The 21,018-nt window shown below is 44.3% G+C and overlaps 1 protein-coding gene across 3 annotated transcripts in view; it reads right to left on the minus strand.

Moving 5' to 3' along the window:
* Positions 1-1,951: 1,951 nt before the first annotated feature.
* E2F7 (E2F transcription factor 7) overlaps positions 1,952-21,018 on the minus strand; it is a 39,697-nt gene continuing 20,630 nt past the window's right edge. For 2 of the 3 annotated variants that reach the window (XM_061415596.1, XM_061415597.1), the window contains exons 8-13: positions 15,373-15,558; positions 14,849-14,915; positions 12,182-12,689; positions 9,817-10,072; positions 7,855-8,276; positions 1,952-4,206 (exon numbers count right to left, since the gene is read on the minus strand). In XM_061415596.1, coding sequence (XP_061271580.1) covers positions 4,036-4,206; positions 7,855-8,276; positions 9,817-10,072; positions 12,182-12,689; positions 14,849-14,915; positions 15,373-15,558 — 1,610 coding nt within the window. In that variant the 3' untranslated portion in view covers positions 1,952-4,035. The remainder of the gene's footprint in view (positions 4,207-7,854; positions 8,277-9,816; positions 10,073-12,181; positions 12,690-14,848; positions 14,916-15,372; positions 15,559-21,018) is intronic. The other variant, XM_061415598.1, reaches the window with a different exon arrangement.

A 21,018-nucleotide genomic window follows, 5' to 3' on the forward strand; every position in this document is an offset into this window, starting at 1 on the left:
TCCCAGGTGTCTCAGTGGTAAAGAATCTGCCTGCCAGTACAGGAGACACGGGCTTGACCCATGGGTTGGGAAGATCCCCTGGAATAGGAAATGGCAACCCACTTTATTCTTGCCTGAAGAGTTATAAGGACTGAGGAGCCTGGTGGGCTACGGTCCATGGGTTCCCAAAGTATTGGACATGACTGAGCACTCACGCAAAATCCTAATCCTGACTGTGTGCAGAAGCAGATCTGTCCAGGTTATTTTAGATACCTCTGTAAGACGAAGGCTAAGGACTGGCACAAGTGATTTGTTGGAAGGAAGAGGTCTCAGGCACAAGCTGAATCTACCTGAAGGCTTGGAAGGGACAAGCCCTGTTGTGGCAGGTCCTGTGGTTCCTCTGTTCACCGTTTAGGGGCTTCTTCAGAGCCCTATGGAGAAGGCAATGGCACCCCACTCCAGTACTCTTGCCTGGAAAATCCCATGGATGGAGGAGCCTGGTAGGCTGCAGTCCATGGGGTCGCGAAGAGTCGGGCACGACTGAGCGACTTCACTTTCACTTTTCACTTTCATGCATTGGAGAAGGAAATGGCAACCCACTCCACTGTTCTTGCCTGGAGAATCCCAGGGACGGGGGAGCCTAGTGGGCTGCCGTCTTTGGGGTCGCACAGAGTCGGACACGACTGAAGCGACTTCACTTTCAGAGCCCTAAGGGCTGGGTCTGAGGTTGGAGTTTCTAAGCTGTTTTTCTCAGCGCCTGACAATCTAGCAGAGGAGACCGACAGCAATGGAATCTCCAGTTGGCTCTGGAGATAATACAAGCTACGGAAAAGTCAGAGTAAGTCTCTTGGAGGTTCATTTAAAAGCTAGGGGTAACCATGGAATCTGGCTTTGAACAATGGGTTAGCATTTGCTAGACTAAGAACCACTTAACCTAAGAGAGATCATGAGAAGCCAGGGAGGTGATCTCACTGGTGATTCTTATATTGGTTAAGCCTCACATCATCTGGAAACTTCAAGCCCACAGTGACTCTACCTGTGGTAGAAATGAAAACCTCAACAGCAGAGCCCCTCAGCCTGCCCAAGCTTCCACATGATTCTGCTACTCTAAGGTTTGGCATTTGGGAACCACCAGCAGGGCTCAGGAGAAAGAGCTGACTTGGGTTTATGAAGGTCTGGTTGGCTATTTTGTAATAGTGAATGGTTTTACCATGAAATCAGTATCTACAGAAAGCTCACCAACAAATACAACCAACACCTCTTGTTAAAATGAATTAATTTTTATTGATATTTTATAAAGCTTAATACTTGGCTAAAAGAAAAAACTAAAATGAAAAATTATATAGATAATATAGCTATTAGAAGAAAGAGCAGAGCTACGTAATACAAAAAAAAAAAAAAAAAAAAGCAGTAAGCAGCAATAAAATAGCTACACAAAACTAGCAGTGCAATAAAATAAAGCAGAAAGCAGCTTTACACTGGGAAAAAAAAAGTTATTTAAATACAGAAATAGCACCTTACAAAAAGGAATTGAGAAATGTAAACTTGGTAGGTAGATTCAAGTATAAAAGTTATACCCCCAACTCTCGTACCAGAATGAAAGGGTTTCACAAACCCTGGACAGTGTAGGGCACACACACACCTCCCTCAGTGCTGACTCAAAGCTGCATTTCCTTAGCAGGATCACGGACAGTCATTTTTTTTTTCTTTTTTTTTCTTTTACGAAATTATACAATGATAGACTCAAGATTGCCACCATGGCTTCTTCACCACCCCTAATATCCAAGTCTAGCTCAGCCGCTCCACTACCGTCAGCTGCTCTGGAACAAACAGATTCATATTCTGAGAGAATGATCACTGCATTATTATTTCTACGCATCATGGAGCTGCATGAAGAAGTGGGTACTGCATACAAAAGGAACCTGCCCTTGGTTTTTCTATCGCTAAGTATGGTCACAGCATCATAATCTCATTTATGGGTTTGTCTGTTAACACTCCTCAAGAACCGTAAATCTTCTGAGGTTTATAGAACAGAATTAAAAAAGGATTAAGAAGTTAAAGTGGCAGGTATCCAAGAACAGTGGGGAAAATCAGTCTGTATTTTCATCTAAATGTAGCCCTCTCTAGTGAAAATACTTTGTGGACGGTCTGAAGCATGATATATTTAAAATGTATGTATCCTGTGTGGATTTATATGCCGTGTGTCTTACAATCTACTTGAAAGAGGCATATTTTTGTTTCGATAGGAAATCTATCATATTTCTTTAGGGTAATCATTACCATACAATTGGACTAGAAGAAGATGAGAACCGGACTTTTTATCTGTTTAACTCTAGAGAAGTCTGTGAAAAGGGGGGGGGAAAAAACCATCTTGTAAACTTTAAAAGTTTAGTGTTGATAAAAATTTTAATTAATAGCAAAGTTATTTAATCTGGCTACCTACCTCAAGTTTTCAATGCTCTCGTGGGGGCGATAAGGATAAAGCTACTTTATCAGACTCCCAGAGTCTCTTAAATTAATATTTTATTCTTTCATATAACATTTTGGGTCCAAAAATAAAAATAAAATTCTACACCAAGATTCCAAATTTTAAAAGTTTAAAGAAGGAGAAAGGAAAAAAGAAGGAGGGAAGGAAGGAAAGGAGGGGAAAATGAAGGGGGAGAGGGAGGCAGGGTTGTGGGGTGGGGAGGAAGCCATCTGTTCTGAAGAGACCTTGAGGTAAATATCAACACATCTAGGCACGCAGAGATCTAGTTCAGCTACTTAATGAAACCCTCAAGGAACACAGTTCAACAAAGAGATGATGATTAAGTCTCTAGAATTGCATTTGTGCTAGAACAACGATCCCCTGCACTCTCTGTTCTCATTTTGCAGAACTTCTATGAAAAAATCACTCTGGTTTGAATACTTTGGGATTCTAAACATAATGTGTCTATTTTCCCTCTTACTGGTCCCATCATGAAGGAAAAAAAGTAAAAAAAAAAAAATATCACCCATTGTCCTATGTCAACCTTTACATTGTCATTCTTCAGAATTCTACTAAAACATCCCAACTAGGTCTCAATTTTCTGTAGAATTGCTTTCTACCATCCTGATGTATTCGATAAAAAGCAATAGCTAGAAGACATCCCGTACCTGATACTCTACAGTTAACATTTAAATAAAAAACCACAAGGGCATGTAGTGAAGGGAACTGAACATGGTAGGTTTTTTTGTTTTTGTTTTTTAACAAATGATCAGTAAAACCTCACTGTTCACACAGTTATCGAGCAGCAGCTATCTGGCTGCTAGAGTTCATCTTAATCCTCACGCCCAGGTTGGGTTAGCACAGTTCATCATAGCGAGGTGTGTCATTCACAGTTATTTTGGTCTTGACATTCCGTCATGTATATATATTTATCCACATTATTACTAGGTTGTTAAGTAAGTGCAGGGCAAATTCTAGGAAAAAAGTACAAACATTCAAGTCGTCATACCCTGAAAAATATGTGTTTTGCTGTCGTTGTAAACTTTTTTGCACTAAATCCCACTTCACGAACAAAATAAATAATACCATAGGATTCACAACTGAAGCTGGCTTCCTGATGAAGCCGAAGGAAGCAGTAGCTTTTTTAAACTGCAGAAAGGAAGTTTCTCTCACCACAGATCTACTCGGGGTGAGTGAATACACGTCAAGAACATTCACCCCACTTAAGTGCTAGACGCGCCCCTCCCCTTTAGGAAAACCACAAGGTTCCAGGAGGCTATTCAGATTTCCTTCCAGCAATAAGGTGATTCCTAAATGAAAATGACAGAAGTCAGCTGATGCTTCTACCGTGATACCACGTAGAGTTGGACACTAACTGGTATAAAATGCACAATTAGGAACATGACTTGCAGGAATACAGACGCTTCATGAGGATGGACAGTTAACATTAGAACCAGGGGATGCAGGGGAGAGGAAGCATGCATGCTGAAGACCAGATGGTTTGCATGCTGGTTTCGGTTCAGCATTAGGACACGACAAAGAGAAATTCGGGCGCCTGGATCCTCACCTCTGCTGGGCAAAGCATCAGGCTAGTCGGTGCCCCCGCTGGAGATTTCCAGTCTCCTCTGTGCTGAGCTGGAGCTTCGTGACTGATTCCTTTCTTTTCTCCTGAGGACAGGGTCCCCGAGGCTGCCAGGCGTCTTGAAAAACATCTCTTGGTGTGTGCACCGGATGCTCTTGGGGGTCACTGGAACTGGAGACTGAAATAGGAAAAAGAAAAGTGAATAAAAACAGAAGTGACCTTACATTGCCTCGAGTCTCTGAACCGGAAGCCCCTCCTGGCCCGTGCGGCTGTGATCCCCGCGCAGGCGCTCCATCCCCTTGGCTTTTCTGTCATTCACCCAACATGTCTCCTTCACAACACTCGTCACAGCTGGAAATTAGCGGATTTACTTTGTGTGCAGGAAGGTGGCCTAGCGAAGCGGTCACAAGCAGCTGGAGCCAGGGTCTGGGCTCTGCCATAACTAGCTGTGTGACCTTGGGCAAATTACTTAGCTGGTCTGCCCCTCAGTTTTCTCATCCAACCAAAGACGGGGATGACCAAAGTACCGAATTAACAGGACTGTGAGACTTAACTGAGAGAATATTATTAAGGTGCTTTAGACCATCCCTCGGAGAAGGCAATGGCACCCCACTCCAGTATTCTTGCCTGGAAAATCCCATGGATGGAGGAGCCTGGTGGTCTGCAGTCCATGGGGTTGCTAAGAGTCGGGCATGACTGAGTGACTTCACTTTCACTTTCCACTTTCGTGCACTGGAGAAGGAAATGGCAACCCACTCCAGTGTTCTTGGCTGGAGAATCCCAGGGATGGGGGAGCCTGGTGGGCTGCTGTCTATGGGGTCGCACAGAGTCAGACACGACTGAAGTGACTTAGCAGCAGCAGCGGCAGACCATCCCTGGCGAGTAGTACATGTATATGTCTTTGCTCTTTTTGTTTACTTGCTAATATTTATCTTCTCATGTTAAACATTTACCCCTTTAACATGCCCGCAAAGGGCAGGAACCATTATCTTGTTTACCAGTATCTTTACTGCCTAGGTCAGTGCCTAACACATAACCGATCATCAAAATGCATATGGTATGTTATAATCACCTTGTTTAAAAACACGTTTACTTCAATGTCTAGCAAACTTTTGAGATTCGGATTAATTGTCTAAAAATAGTTGTAGCCATAGCATAACCCTTTCTCTGGGAGAGAAGGTAATTATTCTGAACAATGCCTAATGCATAATAGTAATTCAACAAATGCTTATTGACTGAACTACGGATAGAGTTGGGGGAGTGAATAAAGTACTGATTAATTTATACTGATTACAGACATTTACATATGTACATCTGTGTATATTTTGTGAGTATGTGGGTGTGTATGTGTGTGTGTGTGTGTGTATATACACACACATACTCCCATACACACATCATGGTAACAATCAGATCAGATCAGATCAGTCGCTCAGTCATGTCCGACTCTTTGTGACCCCATGAATCACAACACGCCAGGCCTCCCTGTCCATCACCAACTCCCGGAGTTCACTCAGACTCACGTCCTTCGAGTCAGTGATGCCATCCAGCCATCTCATCCTCTGTCGTCCCCTTCTCCTCTTGCCCCCAATCCCTCCCAGCATCAGAGTCTTTTCCAATGAGTCAACTCTTTGCATGAGGTGGCCAAAGTACTGCAGTTTCAGCTTTAGCATCATTCCTTCCAAAGAAATCCCAGGGCTGATCTCCTTTAGAATGGACTGGTTGGATCTCCTTGCAGTCCAAGGGACTCTCAAGAGTCTTCTCCAACACCACAGTTCAAAAGCATCAATTCTTCGGCGCTCAGCCTTCTTCACAGTCCAACTCTCACATCCATACATGACCACAGGAAAAACCATAGCCTTGACTAGACGAACCTTTGTTGGCAAAGTAATGTCTCTGCTTTTGAATATGGTATCTAGGTTGGTCATAACTTTCCTTCCAAGGAGTAAGCATCCTTTAATTTCATGGCTGCAGTCACCATCTGCAGTGATTTTGGAGCCCAGAAAAATAAAGTCTGACACTGTTTCCACTGTTTCCCCATCTATTTCCCATGAAATGATGGGATCGGATGCCATGATCTTCGTTTTCTGAATGTTGAGCTTTAAGCCAACTTTTTCACTCTCCACTTTCACCTTCATCAAGAGGCTTTTTAGTTCCTCTTCACTTTCTGCTATAAGGGTGGTGTCATCTGCATATCTGAGGTGATTGATATTTCTCCCGGCAATCTTGATTCCAGCTTGTGTTTCTTCCAGTCCAGCGTTTCTCATGATGTACTCTGCATTTAAGTTAAATAAACAGGGTGACAATATACAGCCTTGACGTACTCCTTTTCCTATTTGGAACCAGTCTGTTGTTCCATGTCCAGTTCTAACTGTTGCTTCCTGACCTGCATACAAATTTCTCAAGAGGCAGGCAGATCAGGTGGTCTGGTATTCCCATCTCTTTCAGAATTTCCCACAGTTTATTGTGATCCACACAGTCAAAGGCTTTGGCATAGTCAATAAAGCAGAAATAGATGTTTTTCTGGAACTCTCTTGCTTTTTCCATGATCCAGTGGATGTTGGCAATTTGATCTCTGGTTCCTCTGCCTTTTCTAAAACCAGCTTGAACATCAGGAAGTTCACGGTTCACATATTGCTGAAGCCTGGCTTGGAGAATTTTGAGCATTACTTTACTAGCGTGTGAGATGAGTGCAATTGTGTGGTAGTTTGAGCATTCTTTGGCATTGCCTTTCTTTGGGATTGGAATGAAAACTGACATTTTCCAGTCCTGTGGCCACTGCTGAGTTTTCCAAATGTGCTGGCATGTTGAGTGCAGCACTTTCACAGCATCATCCTTTAGGATTTGGAATAGCTCAACTGGAATTCCATCACCTCCACTAGCTTTGTTCGTAGTGATGCTTTCTAAGGCCCACTTGACTTCACATTCCAGATGTCTGGCTCTAGGTCAGTGATCACACCGTCGTGATTATCTTGGTCGTGAAGATCTTTTTTGTTCAGTTCTTCTGTGTATTCTTGCCATCTCTTCTTAACATCTTCTGTTTCTGTTAGGTCCATACCATTTCTGTCCTTTATCAAGCCCATCTTTGCATGAAATGTTCCTTTGGTATCTCTGATTTTCTTGAAGAGAGCTCTAGTCTTTCCCATATGTATTAATATATCCACTGCCTCCTAAACAATGCATTTTAAGAAATGATAGATGCTAACAATCTTTGAGCTAGTATTAAGACTTTCATTTCCCTTGACTATTTCTTTAGCTGCACAACTAAAATTCAGGATGGTCTCCTTTATTGACCTAATGAAATGAAAAATAAGCTTGGAAAAATCATCTGTATAGTCAGCATGCATCAAAAATCCCCCTGAACGATGAAGTCCCTCCTGATTCTAAAACTATTTTTGCTTTCAAAGCACAGGATCTCTTGAGTCTCACTACTTAATGAAATGAGCAGATGCCTCCGGGTCTAGAGTGGACACTAGCTAGAATCTGGTGTTGGATCCCCATCGGCAAGTGGTTTGACTGAAGTCTGATTGTGTTTGTGCTAAGTGGCTTCAGTCGTGTCTGACTCTTTGCGACCACATGGACTGTAGCCTGGCAGGCTCCTCCGTCCATGGAATTTCCCAGGCAAGAATACTGGAGCAGGTTGCCATTTCTTCCTCCAGGGGATCTTCCCCACCCAGGGACTGAACCTGTGCCTCTCACATCTCCTGTACTGGCAGGTGGCTTCTTACCTACTAGCACCTCCTGGGAAGCCTGATTCGATGCAGGCAAACCCCATCACGGCTCGATGTGCTGTCCACGTGCCAGGCCAACGGGAACCCTTAGGACTCACCTGTTGTAGTTTTACCGTGGCGGCTGGGAGACTTCCATAAGCAGGGGATCCAGGCTGGACGCTGCCATGGGACCTTGATATCACCGGACTCAGGTGAAGTGAGCATGGACCCTGAAGCTGAGGGTCTGTGGAGGGGAGTGTGGACGACTTTGGATTAACCATGGCGGCAGGGCCGATGAGAAGATGAGCTGTTGATCCGAGGCCAGGCAAGCCAAAATTCACAGGTCCCACGTTTGGGAGAGGGCTGGGAGCAGAGGACACTGGCCCGGGCATTGTGGGGGAGCAGAGAACAGGAAAACCACTGAGAGTTGGCGAGGGCAAGACCATGTACTGAATGCTGAGTGAGGGCAGCGGGCCCACAGGCAGTCCCACAGCATGAGGGCTCTGACTGCTAGGTAGGAGCACACTGAGACCATTTAATCCTGCAACACAAGCAGAGCAAGGTGGAAGTCAGTGCAAAGCGAAGATGCCATCCAAGCACCCACGTTCAGGGCCTTTTAAAATGGGAGCCCACGGTAAATTAATTATCCACCTCCAGACCAGGCCACCCACTCTGTGCTCTTCCAGCACCCCCTCACTTCCTTGCCACGTTTACTCGTGTGAAAATTTGGTGGATGTTCACGTCTCCCAGGAGAGTTTGTTAGCATGAGCTCCACTGAACCCAAACTGAGGAGAAAAGTGAACTTGGATGGGGAAAATAATATCTTTCTTTTGATCAACTTCTAACTGAAATTTATATTTCCCTCAATTAAGATCACAGGCAACAAATCACAGCCAAATGAACAGTACCTTGACACTGTCACTAGTAAAAAGCACAGGTGAATTCATATAATCTTACCTTGATGGTGGGTTTCTTGAGTCTAAAGCTCCCCACAAGTTATGAGAGGCTTGGCAGATCTTATTACTATAATTTAAAATGATTCTCCTAGCTGGATTTCGACGTAATTTGCCTCCTTTGTAATCCTATGTATTTAATTTTCTGCATTTGTAAACAACCTAAGGAGGAGTCCACAGGCTTCTGCATAGTGTCCAAGGACCCATGGCCCAGAAAAAGCTGCTGGACTGACATTTTCATTCTGAAGAAGCTAGGTCTGTTTTTTGTTTATTAAGGTATCAGTAACACTATCATGCTTACGTGAAGCTCTCACAAAATATTGGCTAAAGGAATAAAGAATGTGTTCTAGATCACGAATAATAATGGATACCCACCTAACCTGTGACAGGAACAAGAAACTGAAGAAAATAACTTTAAGTCTCTTTGTATCAAGAGCAGCTTCATGTACACAGTGCATATTTAAAAAATTAGGTAACTGTTATATTTCAGCTTTATTTCAAAAGAGAGTATTTACTGAGTCTTCTAAGTGTCAGGCACTATTATTCTAAGTGCTCCAGATGTATTAGCTTATTAAATTTAATCTTGTTTTCATAGCACCCCCAAGAAGCAGGTGCTCTTATTATTGCTGTTTTACCAATTCAGGAGGGCTAGATACTTAAGTTCACACAGATCAGAAGTGGTCTTAATGTCCAGCCCCCTCACTGCAGTCCTGGCACTCGACCACAAGGGCACGCCAGCACTTCGGGATATGTAAGTGGCCGGCACGTGAGCCGCACGTGGTGGCCAAGGGGTTCATACTGCGAAACTGAACCGATGCCAGACTCAGCTGAATGATAAAAACAGAAATGTCATTTGAATATTTGTGCTTTTTTTTTTTTACCAAGGAAAGTTGAATGCATTAAAAATAAATTACCTGCCCTAATTACTTTCTCATTATCTGAGAGGTTGGTGAAAGTGCAAGCAAGCTCCATCTTCATTTCATTGATGGAGAAAGCCAGGGGCTGGAGTGAAATGACTCAGAGACTGCTCCTCAAGACATCAGTGTGGTCACATGATGTAAAGAAAAATGCGAACGTGCAATGTATAATCCGAGCACCCAAAGGACTGGAAGGCGTGACACCTCTTACCTGCTGGAGGCTGCACATAGAGATACTGCAGTGGAGACGGCCCTTTGGTGCTTTCGTTTTCCTCTGAAGGCTTTTCTATCTCTGTATTACTACAAGGGTTTCCCCACTCGGAAGAGACGAAGCCGTTCGTGGTAGCCTTTCCCGAAACTGCTTTTGCAGCAGAAAGTTGCCCGTTCATGTGAGTGTCTTCATGGGGTGCAGATGCCCTGCTTTCTGAGGTCTTGGGAGAGGCGATGTCTGCAGAGTCTGAAGGTTTCTAAGCACAACCCAACCAGGAATAGAAAAGCAAATCAAATTCCCAGCAGTGAATCATAACAACAGTTTTCTCCAAATAGCTAACCCATAAAATGAAAAGGTCAGGCACCACTGTGTGCCCCGTGATTTGTGTATGTCTGTCATTTCTGGTGTAATTAGAGGAATGGTCTGAAGGTCAATGTCATGACATGGGCTTCTGTAGGCTTAAGATTTCTGAAGCATAGAAATGATGGGAGATTTTAATGATGAGTAAGGGAGCACGGTGTTTAGAAGGTGAAATAAAGTACTGAGTTGGGATACACAAAGGGTGTTGATGCAGTAGGCTTTAGGGGCTGGGTAAGAATTGCAGGGCTGACCCAAAGCCATCCTGTTTATCTGAGAAACACATATACAGACGTACCAGTCAGTCTTTCCCTGCTGTTCTGCAGCCACAGGCTATACACAAAACTAGGAAAATTCATTCTGGCAAGAGGAATGCATAGAGGAGGAAGGGTCTTAAATAAGGGACTGATGTCCATGAAGTGTGCTTCGCTGACTTCCTACAAATGGCTGCGATGACAGTGCTTCTGCTCTCTGAGAGTTTTACTGGTCATATCGCATTAGCCTCCAAAAGGCCACTAAGCAGGGGATGCAGACAGCTCAGAGTTTTGTTTTTTTATTCTAGAAAGATGGGCTCTCTGAGCAGTGGCATGTGCACTGATGCAGACACAGAGCCAGTGGCACCCCGTTCCTGACCTGGACCTCAGGGGCACCCTGGAGTAGAGATTATTTCATTGACATGTTAAAAAAAATAAGGCAAAACAGACTGGGAAAGGATATACAAACGTGTTAACAGTGAATGCCTCTTTTTTGTTTTTCTTTATACTTTTTAGCATTTTATGCTAAGTGTGATTTTTCAAAAATTACTTTTATTACAGGACTACTTTATGGCCAGGGCTTCCCTGATAGCTCAGTTGGTAAAGAATCCGCCCACAATGCAGGAGACTCTGGTTTGATTTCTGGGTTGGGAAGATCCGCTGGAGAAAGGATAGGCTACCCACTCCAGTATTCTTGGATTTCCCTTGTGGCTCAGCTGGTAAAGAATCGGACTGCAATGCGGGAGACTATTTGTGGGGGCTCCAAAATCATGCAGGTGATGACTGCAGTCATGAAATTAAAAGATGCTTGCTCTTTGGATGAAAAGCTATGACCAACCTGGATGCTGCTAAGTCATGTCAGTCGTGTCCGACCCTGTGCAACCCCATAGATGGCAGCCCACCAGGCTCCTCCGTCCCTGAGATTCTCCAGGCAAGAACACTGGAGTGGGTTGCCATTTCCTTCTCCAATGCATGAAAGTGGAAAGTGAAATGGAAGTCGCTCAGTCGTGTCCGACTCTTAGCGACCCCATGGACTACAGCCTATCAGGCTCCTCCGTCCATGGATTTTCCAGGCAAGAGTACTGGAGTGGGATGCCATTGCCTTCTCTGGACCAACCTAGATAGCATATTAAAAAGCAGAGACATTACTTTGCTGACAGAGGTTTTTCCAGTAGTCATGTATGGATGTGAGGGTTGGACTATAAAGAAAGCTGAGCACTGAAGAATTGATGCTTTTGAACTGTGGTGTTGGAGAAGACTCTTGAGAGTCCCTTGGACTGCAGGGAGATCAAACCAGTCCATCCTAAAGGAGATCAGCCCTGAATATTCATTGGAAAGACTGATGCTGAAGCTGAAACTCCAATACCTTGGCCACCTGATGTGAAGAACTGACTCATTTGAAAAGACCCTGATGCTGGGAAAGATCGAAGGCGGGAGAAGGGGACAACAGAGGATGAGACGGTTGGATAGCATCACCAACTCAATGGATATGAACAAGCTCTGGGAGTTGGTGATGGTCAGGGAAGCCTGGGGTGCTGCAGTCCATGGGGTCACAAAGAGTCAGACATGACCGAGCAAATGAACTGAACTTTATGGAAAGGTTACTTGGAAGAGGGAGGCCTGGGCTTAATTATAAAACTGATACAGGCACCACCTCCTATTGCAGACTCAGTAGCTTGTGTCTATCTGCGCATCTCAGTTAGGAAGAAACCGGGTCAACAGGCCGTCAGTCGGCACACGCGCTGCCCACTCACCTTGGGCATGACAAGGGATAGGGGACCGTCCTCGTGGTCCCTGCACTGTCTCTTGGTGGCTGGCTCCTCCTCCTCCTCCTGCAGCCTCCTCTCCTTGCTCAGGCACTTCTGACCTGAGGGCATGGGGGGCTGCTCTGCTGCGGTGACCTCGGAGCCTCCGCCGACGCTCCCTGATCCTGAGCCCGACCCTGGAGACAGTCCCTCCTGCAGGCCCCCGCACAGCATGAACAGAGGGGCGGGAGGCACGTATAGCAGGGGCTGGGCAGCCGCCAAGGGCTGCGGCTGGTGCTCCACATCCAGCGCCATGGAGGCCAGGGAAACGCCTCCTTGGCCGTTCACACCGTTCTGGGCAGGCAAGGCCTTCAAGTCTGTTTGGGCCGCAGAGAGGACTTGGTTGCACAAGGGGCTAACACGGTATTCTGAGTCAACGGATGGGCTGGGGAGAGGAGCTGCAGGGTCCAGGCTGCTCGGCAGAGGCATCATGTTCTGACTGGCAAAAGCTACCGTCCTGTAACAAAAGGAACAGAGTGGGGCCATGCAGTCACCACAGTCTACTGACCTCCAGCTCTGCTTTCCTAGAGAGATGAGCCAAAGCAGGACTGAGGGAACACTGCTCACTCCTGCTACTTAAAAAATTTTTTTTATTAATTTGGCTGCATTGGATCTTAGTTGCGGTCTCTCCAGGCTGTGGTTTGCAGGTTTAGTTGCTCCCCGACATGTAAGATCTTGGTAGGATCTTACTTCCCCGAGTAGGGATTGAACCTTCATACTCTGCAATGCAAGGCAGACTCTCAACCACTAGACCACCAGGGAAGTCCCCCACGCCCACTATTAAAGTGGGCTCCCTGAGATCATGAGCTAACCCCAGAAGCAGACAACCACGTATTATACCTGGATGGATGCTTTGCAACGGGATAGGGGCTTTCAGAGGCTCCCCTCCGCCTCTCCCACAGCCAGTAGTCATTGGCTGCCCACCAAATACCCCTTCCCAGGCACACAGATGCTATAATGACCAGCAGAATATGGTAACAATTTTACATCATCATTCTTTAACAGGAGCTAGTCTTAGCCCCCTCTCCGACCATGAGGGAGGAACACTTGAGCCCAGAGGCTCATCCAACTACGGAAGGCCACCCAGTGGGGTCTGCACGTGGAGTCCTTGAGAGATGCCGGGCAGATAACAGAGACGAGGCCAGATGCTGATTTAAAGGGCACATCTTGTTTACCTCACGTTCACTGTGAGATAAATGAAGTAAGCAGCGAGCGGGGAAGTAAATGTATTTACAGAATTATTCTCTGTCATTCTCGTCCCATTCCACTCTGTATTACTACAGAATTTTCAAACAGCACACATTCACATTGGGCTTCCTGGTGAGCTCAGCTGCTAAAGAATCTGCCTGCAATGCAGGACATGCCATTCAATTCCTGGGTCAGCAAGCTCCCCTGGAGAAGGGACAGCCTACCCGCTCAAGTGTTCTTGGGCTTCCCTGGTGGCTCAGATGGTAAGGAATCTGCAGTTCAGGAGACATGGGTTCGATCCCTGGGTTGGGAAGATCTCCTGGAGGAGGGCATGGCAACCCACTCCAGTATTCTTGCCTGGAGAATCCCCATGGACAGAGGAGTCTGACGGGCTGCAGTCCATGGGGTCACAAAGAGTCAGATATGACTGAGTGACTAAGCACAGCACAGCACACGTTCAAATTAAGTTGTGCTGACTCACTGTCTTATACTGATTTGCATTTCTTTCCATCGCCAGCTGACACGGCTTGGACTGGCACCACAGCAGAGCAGAAAGACTGGGAATGCTCTATTCTGCGATGTCCTAATCTGCAGTCCTTCTCTTAATTCCAACCCTACCTGCTCAAAGCAGCCTGAATGGTCTCCAGTGAATCTACAGGAACCCTTTACTGTCCATTTGATAAATCTAAACTCTACGCCTTGGCTTTCAGAGCATTCTGCCAACTTGACCTACTCACCTCCAACACCCCAAGCTCTTCTTCTATCTTATTTGGACAAATCACTATGGCTTACTTCCCATCCACTCCCTGACTCTGGCTCAACAGTTTTTTTTCCTCCCTTGTCTGTCATTATAAACCTTTTCTGTTCTCTCTTCAGCATTTCCTCTGTTCCCTCTGATAATATGTGATTTCCTTCAAAATCAAACCCCAAATCTGATTCCGATAGTGTAGGTTCTTTCACTTATTAACTCTGTGACTTTGGGCGAGTTACTTAATCTCTCAGGATGTCAGCTGCCTCCCTGTAAATTAGGATAATAGCACCAACATCAAAAGGTTGTTGCTGTAATTACATAAGATAATATACATAAAACTTTAAGAATAGTACCCGGTAGTTCATAAATGACATTAGTTAGGATAATGACAAAGTGATTCATGGGACTATGATATGTCATTTCTCTGTCACATTAGTAGTGACTTGTCTTTTTATTTTTCCTTGTAAGCTTTCATAGCCTAGGGGATACATTTTTCATAAAAATTTTCAATTTTGGGTCCCAGATGCCAAATCCTGCACAGTGTTGGGCACAAGGGGGAAACTTAAAAATCCTTAATAAACAAATGGCTGATTTTTGAGCAGGACTGCTACACTTTACCTTTCGATGGGTGGCATTTGAATTCAGTCACAGTTAAAACTAGGACAGAAACTACTTACTCTGAGTTGTCTTCCATTTTCTGTCTGGAGACAGCTGCCAGACTTCCAATTTCCAAGGAGTAGACTCCTAATCCGAAAAAGGAAAACAAAGTTCTACCAAATACAGCAAGGGACTTATAACAGCAGTTATATACAGCAGGGTTCATTATTCCCAGCTCAAGGATTATAAGACTATCTCAAATCCATCCTGGTTTTGATTCAGAGAGAGACATGTCCAGAAGCTAGCTCTAAGTGGTGAATGTAGGTCTCATTAAAAATTAGTAAGAAAACAAAACAAAGCTAGTATTGCTTTATAAATCTGGTGAATTGCTGAGATGCATCAAACAGGTCAACCATGGCAAACCAAGTAATCTTCAATCTTCAAGGCCAACGAGAATCAATTTCAGGCTGAGGGCCATGTGTATACCCTGTGAACTCACCATCTCATGCAGAGCCTACAATCAGCTCACTAAAACGTCACTGCACGGGCAGGGCTACCATTACATGGTGACTAATAGACGCTGTGGGTAAGTAAAGGCAGATACCTTGTTTTTGTCTGTAAGGGCTGCTGGGTTCTGAGTTCACTTTCCTCTGTGTCCTCTCGGAAGCCTGCTCTGAGTTAAAAGAGCTGTGTCGAGCAAGCTTCTGTTTTGCACAGAACTGAACGTGGCCATATATTTCTTTTTTCAATTCTGGTAGGACAGGTGTAGAAACATCCACGAGATCATCATCTAAATAAATAAGACAACTGGTAGTGTTGTTATACAGCTATAATTCAGGGTAATTTCAGCCTTTTTAAGATTTGGCTTTGAGAACCTCTCAAAATGGAGCTACCTATAAATTAAAAATGAAAACAAAGGAATTTCATGAACCCTGTCTCAAACCCCAATTTCTTTCAGTGTACTAATCTTTTAAATAAGTTAGTGACTTTAAAGACTGAATCCATATATATTCTAAAATTATCTAAACCGCAATAAAAGTAGAGCAGGATGTTCTGTAACCCAAATTGGAATGCACCTGACATTTCAGATGCTTTCTTTGGGCAGAGATATTGAAGGAAAACCCAATCGTACTCAGCCCAACATGAATATTTAGAGATTTTAACATTAATTGAGATTGGCCTCTTATGCCACAGTCCCAGGGCAATGAGTATAAGAATCTCTATTTCCTATTATTATGCTTTATTATTTCTTTCCTATGCAGCAGGAAGCTCAGTTACTAAGTGACCAAAGGCATAAGGTCAGCAGACACCTCATGGTTGAAATGCTGCAGAACAGTGAGGGTATTAGAAGACTGGGCCTTGAGGCCAATTTTATGCTTAAATAAGCCTCTGTGAAATCAGGACAGAAATCTCTATATAGAACCAGGTCTATGTTCTATAAAGAAATACTTACCATTGTTCAGATAGTCATGCCTACCCTGCTCATCTGTGCTATCTTTTTTAAGTTCAAGGGATGCACATTTTAATTGTAAGACGGATTTAATAAACCGAAAGGCCCAGCTAGACTTACATTTTTCTAAAATACGCAAATATTGAAAAAGAAAACCACCTACGGTTTTCTTTTTCTTGTAATAAAACCCCAACAAATTCTCTCTTTAGAAAATCAGAAGTTATAGAATCAACTAGAAGAAAGTGGGTCAAGACAGTATTATTTACCCTCCTTCCTGAAAGAAATAAAATACTGAACTAAGTATATAAAACAATGGTTCTCAAGATGCTGGACACTAGGCCACGAAGGATGGTGATCCATTAGAGACAGGGCCTGAAAAGAGGCTTTGATTAGCCCAGCTTATTGCCTGGGCAACACTTCCAGGCTAAGGGGCAGAGAAGGAGCTCTAGGCAGAGCCTGCAGGTCTGGGGATGCAGCTGGGGGACCTGGAAAGTCAAGGCAGCTAGCGCTGGTGGGGCAGGGTACTGAAGAGCACAGCCAAGCAGAAGGAATGCTGGAGGTCTCAGAGGGTCCTCCTTGGTAGAGCTGCCCTTCAGCAGTCACAGGAGATCGGTTTCCAGTCCCCACATGGATAGTTGAGCATCTCACCTAAGATGCTCAAGACTCCTACATAAAATGGCATAGATTTAATCCTGTGTAGATACTGAGTAAACTTTTGTAGGCACTATATACTAAATCATCTCTAGATTACTGTAGTACCTAATACAATGTAAATGCTATCTCAGTAGCTGCCAGTGTGCAGCAAATTTTGAGTTCTGATTTCTGGAACTTTCTGTATTTTTAAAAAAATACTTTCGATCCATCATTGGTTGACTCTACAGATATGGAACCTACAGAGAGTCAAAGGGCTGACTGTATTCAGTGGAGTACTCATGCATGGGCGGAAACTCCCCAAGGCCAAGGAAAGAGCCCTCAAAAGGAGTACACAGAACAGTGTCTGCACTCAGACAGGGCTGAGAACAGTGCTGACTGCCAACAGATGCAGTGGGAAAAAAATCTCATACTTCATGGTCTTTGGTTAGAATGCTAAAGAGGGTGTTGCCTCAGTAGTGGGGACAGTGTACTCAAGACTAATTGCTGATAGGGTGGGTTCTGCCTGCTGCTGCTGCTAAGTAGCTTCAGCTGTGTCCGACTGTGCAACCCCAGAGACGGCAGCCCACCAGGCTCCCCCGTCGTTGGGATTCTCCAGGCAAGAGTACTGGAGTGGGTTGCCATTTCCTTCTGCAGTGCATGAAAGTGAAAAGTGAAAGTGAAGTCGCTCAGTAGTGTCTGACTCTTAGCGACCCCATGGACTGCAACCCACCAGGCTCCTCCATCCATGGGATTTTCCAGGCAAGAGTACTGGAGTGGGGTGCCATTCTGCCTAACAAAGGTTAAAAGCAAGAGCCGAAAGGATAACTGTTTCCAAGTAACTTTGCTGTATCAGAGAACAAAGCTCAAGAACATTTTTAGGAAGAGAGAATTATTTAGCACATAACAATTTATAATTCTCAGTGTACATATAATGACATACAATTGGGCTTCCCAGGTGGCTTGAGGGTAACGAACCAACCTACCAATGCAGGAGGCATAGAAGATGCATGTTCCATCCTGGGGTTGGGAAGGTCCCCTGGAGGAGGGCATGTACTCTTGTCTAGAGAATCCCATGGACAGAGGAGCCCAGTGGGTGCAGTCCACAGGGTTGCGCAGAGTTGGGACACGACTGAAGTAACTTAGCACACACGCATGGCATACAGTCAAAAATTACATTATACACAAAGAAGCAGGGAATTATAACCCACAATGAGCAGAAAAATTAGTTGAAATGGACCTCAAAGTGACATAGATGATAGAATTAGTAGACAAGCACATTAAAATAGATATTATGATTGTATTCCGTGAACTCAAGAAATTGAACATGTTAAGTGGAGACATCAAAACTACAAAGGCCCAGGATTCCCTGGTGGTCCAGTGGTTAAAATCCCACCTTGCAATGCTAGGGACACTGGTTAGAGCCCTGAAGATCCCACAGGCCACAGAGCAACTGAGCCTATGTGCCACAACTACTGAGCCTGCGTACCCTAGAGCCCACGTTCTGGAACAAGAAGCCGTTGCAGTGAGAAGCCTGTGCTCTGCAGTGAAGACCCAGCACAGCCACAAAACAGAACATTTAAAATAATTTATACAGGTCCAAGTCAAACTTCTAGCAATTAAAACTACAATGCTGAAGGTGGAAAAACACCATGGGTGGAATGCATGGCAGTTTAGAAAAAAATTCATGCATGCAGGAAAAAAACTGTGAACTTAAAGAGCAATAAACACTATCCGAAGTGACAGAAAAGAGACAAAGAAATGAACAAAACATCAACGAACTGTAGGACCACTTCAAACAGCCAAACATGAGTGTAACTAGAGTTGCCAAAGGACAGAAGGGGAAAGGAGAAATAATGACCAAAAATTCACCAAACTTGATGAAAAGTTTAAATCCAGAGATCCAATGAAGCGCAACAAATCGAAGTAAGAGACACCGAGAAAACTGTAACAACCCACGCATGATCAAATTGTTTAAAACCAGTCATAAAGAAATATGAAAAGTAACCGAGAAAAAAGAAGACACATTACATGTGGAAGAACAGGATGATGGGAGAGTTCCTGTCACAAACAATGCAAGCTTGAAGACAGTGGAACCAGTTCTTTAAAGTACCAAAAGGAAAAAAACCTCCAACCTAGAATCCTTACCCAAGGGAAATATTTTTCAAAAACACAGGTGAGATAAAGACGTTCTTAGACATACAACAACTGGAAGATTTCACCACTGGCTGACCTGCACTCTAAGAAGTGTTAAAGAAAGCCCATCAAAAGAAGACAAATGATACCAAGATGGTTGGATTGAACAGCACCGGGGGGAAACACGAAGTAAAACAAGTGATGCCTCTACACACCCATTGGAACAGCTAGAACCAAGGCTGACCTAGAGCTCTCATATAGCACTGGTGGGAACGTAAAATGTTGCAGCTACTTTGGAAAACAGCTTGGGAGTTTCTTAAAACCTTAAACATCCACCTATCGTGTGATGCACCTATTCTCCTAGATATGAATCAAGAGAAATGAAAGCATATTTGCATATAAAGACATGTACATGAATAGCCACTGCAGCTTTGTTTGCTGTTGTTCAGTCACTCAGTCGTGTCTGACTCTGCCACCCACGAACTGCAGCACGCCAGGCTTCCCTGTCCTTGACTGTCTCCTGGGGTTTGCTCAAACTCATGTCCACCGAGTCACTGATGTCATCCAACCATCTCCTCCTCTGTCACCCCCTTCTCCTCCTACCCGCCAGCCTTCCCAGCATCAGGGTCTTTTCCAACGAGTCAGCTGTTTGTAATAGCTCTAGATTGAAAATAATTCAAAAGTCCACTTTTAAGTGCATGAATAAAGAATAATATATCCATTAAAAAATAAAATATAAAAAAAATTAAAAAAAAGAGAATAGTATATCCATACAGTGAATACTCCTCAGCAATAAAAAGGAATACACCATTGATACACACTACCATGCAATTAATCTCAAAATAATTATGCTGAATCAAAGAAGTCTGATAAAAAGAGTACTCACACTACAGCTGATTGTCATTATTTGTGGTAAAGCTCTATAAAGTCACCATGAAGACTGAAATTAGTCAATACTGAACCATCACTCCCAAAGGAAATACAGGGTTAGTTTTCTGCAAGTCTCTGGTCAAAACATTTTTATAAACTGATTAGTACATAACCCTGTTTCATGAGTCTGTTTAAGACACATTTAGAACATCCTGTTGATCCATTAGCGCTGCACTCAGTCAAAATCACTGGAACTCATGCCGGAACTAAGTTCCTCTGCTAAGTCGCTTCAGTCGTGTCCGACTCTGTGCGACCCCATAGACGGCAGCCCACCAGGCTCCCCCGTCCCTGGGATTCTCCAGGCAAGAACACTGGAGTGGGCTGCCATTTCCTCAATGCATGAAAATGAAAAGTGAAAGTGAAGCCGCTCAGGCGTGTCCGACCCTCAGCGACCCCATGGACTGCAGCCTTCCAGGCTCCTCCGTCCATAGGATTTTCCAGGCAAGAGTACTGGAGTGGGGTGCCATTGCCTTCTCCAAAGTTCCTCTAACGTGTGTATTTTCTCTGTAAGACACAGCACAGCCTTCATGCACTTAGAAACACTAGACGGCATTTCAGTATGACACTTGCGGACAATTTCAAACAGCAAGATCACCAACACAAACCACAAAAACGTGAAAACGCAGCACTAAAAAGACCATGAAAAGGATGCTTGTTTACAGTGTGAGTCAAAAGAAACAAGTGTGGGAAACAACAAGGTTGCCTTGTCTGACCTCAGCTGGGAGCACACGCCATGGCAAATGAAAGCTTTTGCCACTCTGCAATCTGTGAATGACTCAGAAAATGCTGTGGGTATTGATTCTGGAGTTTCAAATAAATTTTCGTGAGTTGGTAAATTCGCAAATACGGAATCTGCCAATAATAAGCACTGACTGTGTTTGATTCACTTATTAGACATTTCAGAAGATACACGTCTCGAGTGAAGGAAAGCAGATCACTGGTTGCTGGGAGTGGGGAAAGGGAGGGAGGTATTCAAAGGAACAGAAGGAGGCTTTGGAGGGTGATGGGTTAACTACCTTGGTTGCAGTGATTATTCACTGAGGCTTACGATGCAGAACTTATCAAACTATAACTTTAACCACTGTGCTGTTTATTGAATGTCAT

This window comes from Bos javanicus, chromosome 5 (assembly GCF_032452875.1).
Source record: "Bos javanicus breed banteng chromosome 5, ARS-OSU_banteng_1.0, whole genome shotgun sequence".
In the NCBI taxonomy this organism is placed as follows: domain Eukaryota; kingdom Metazoa; phylum Chordata; class Mammalia; order Artiodactyla; family Bovidae; genus Bos; species Bos javanicus.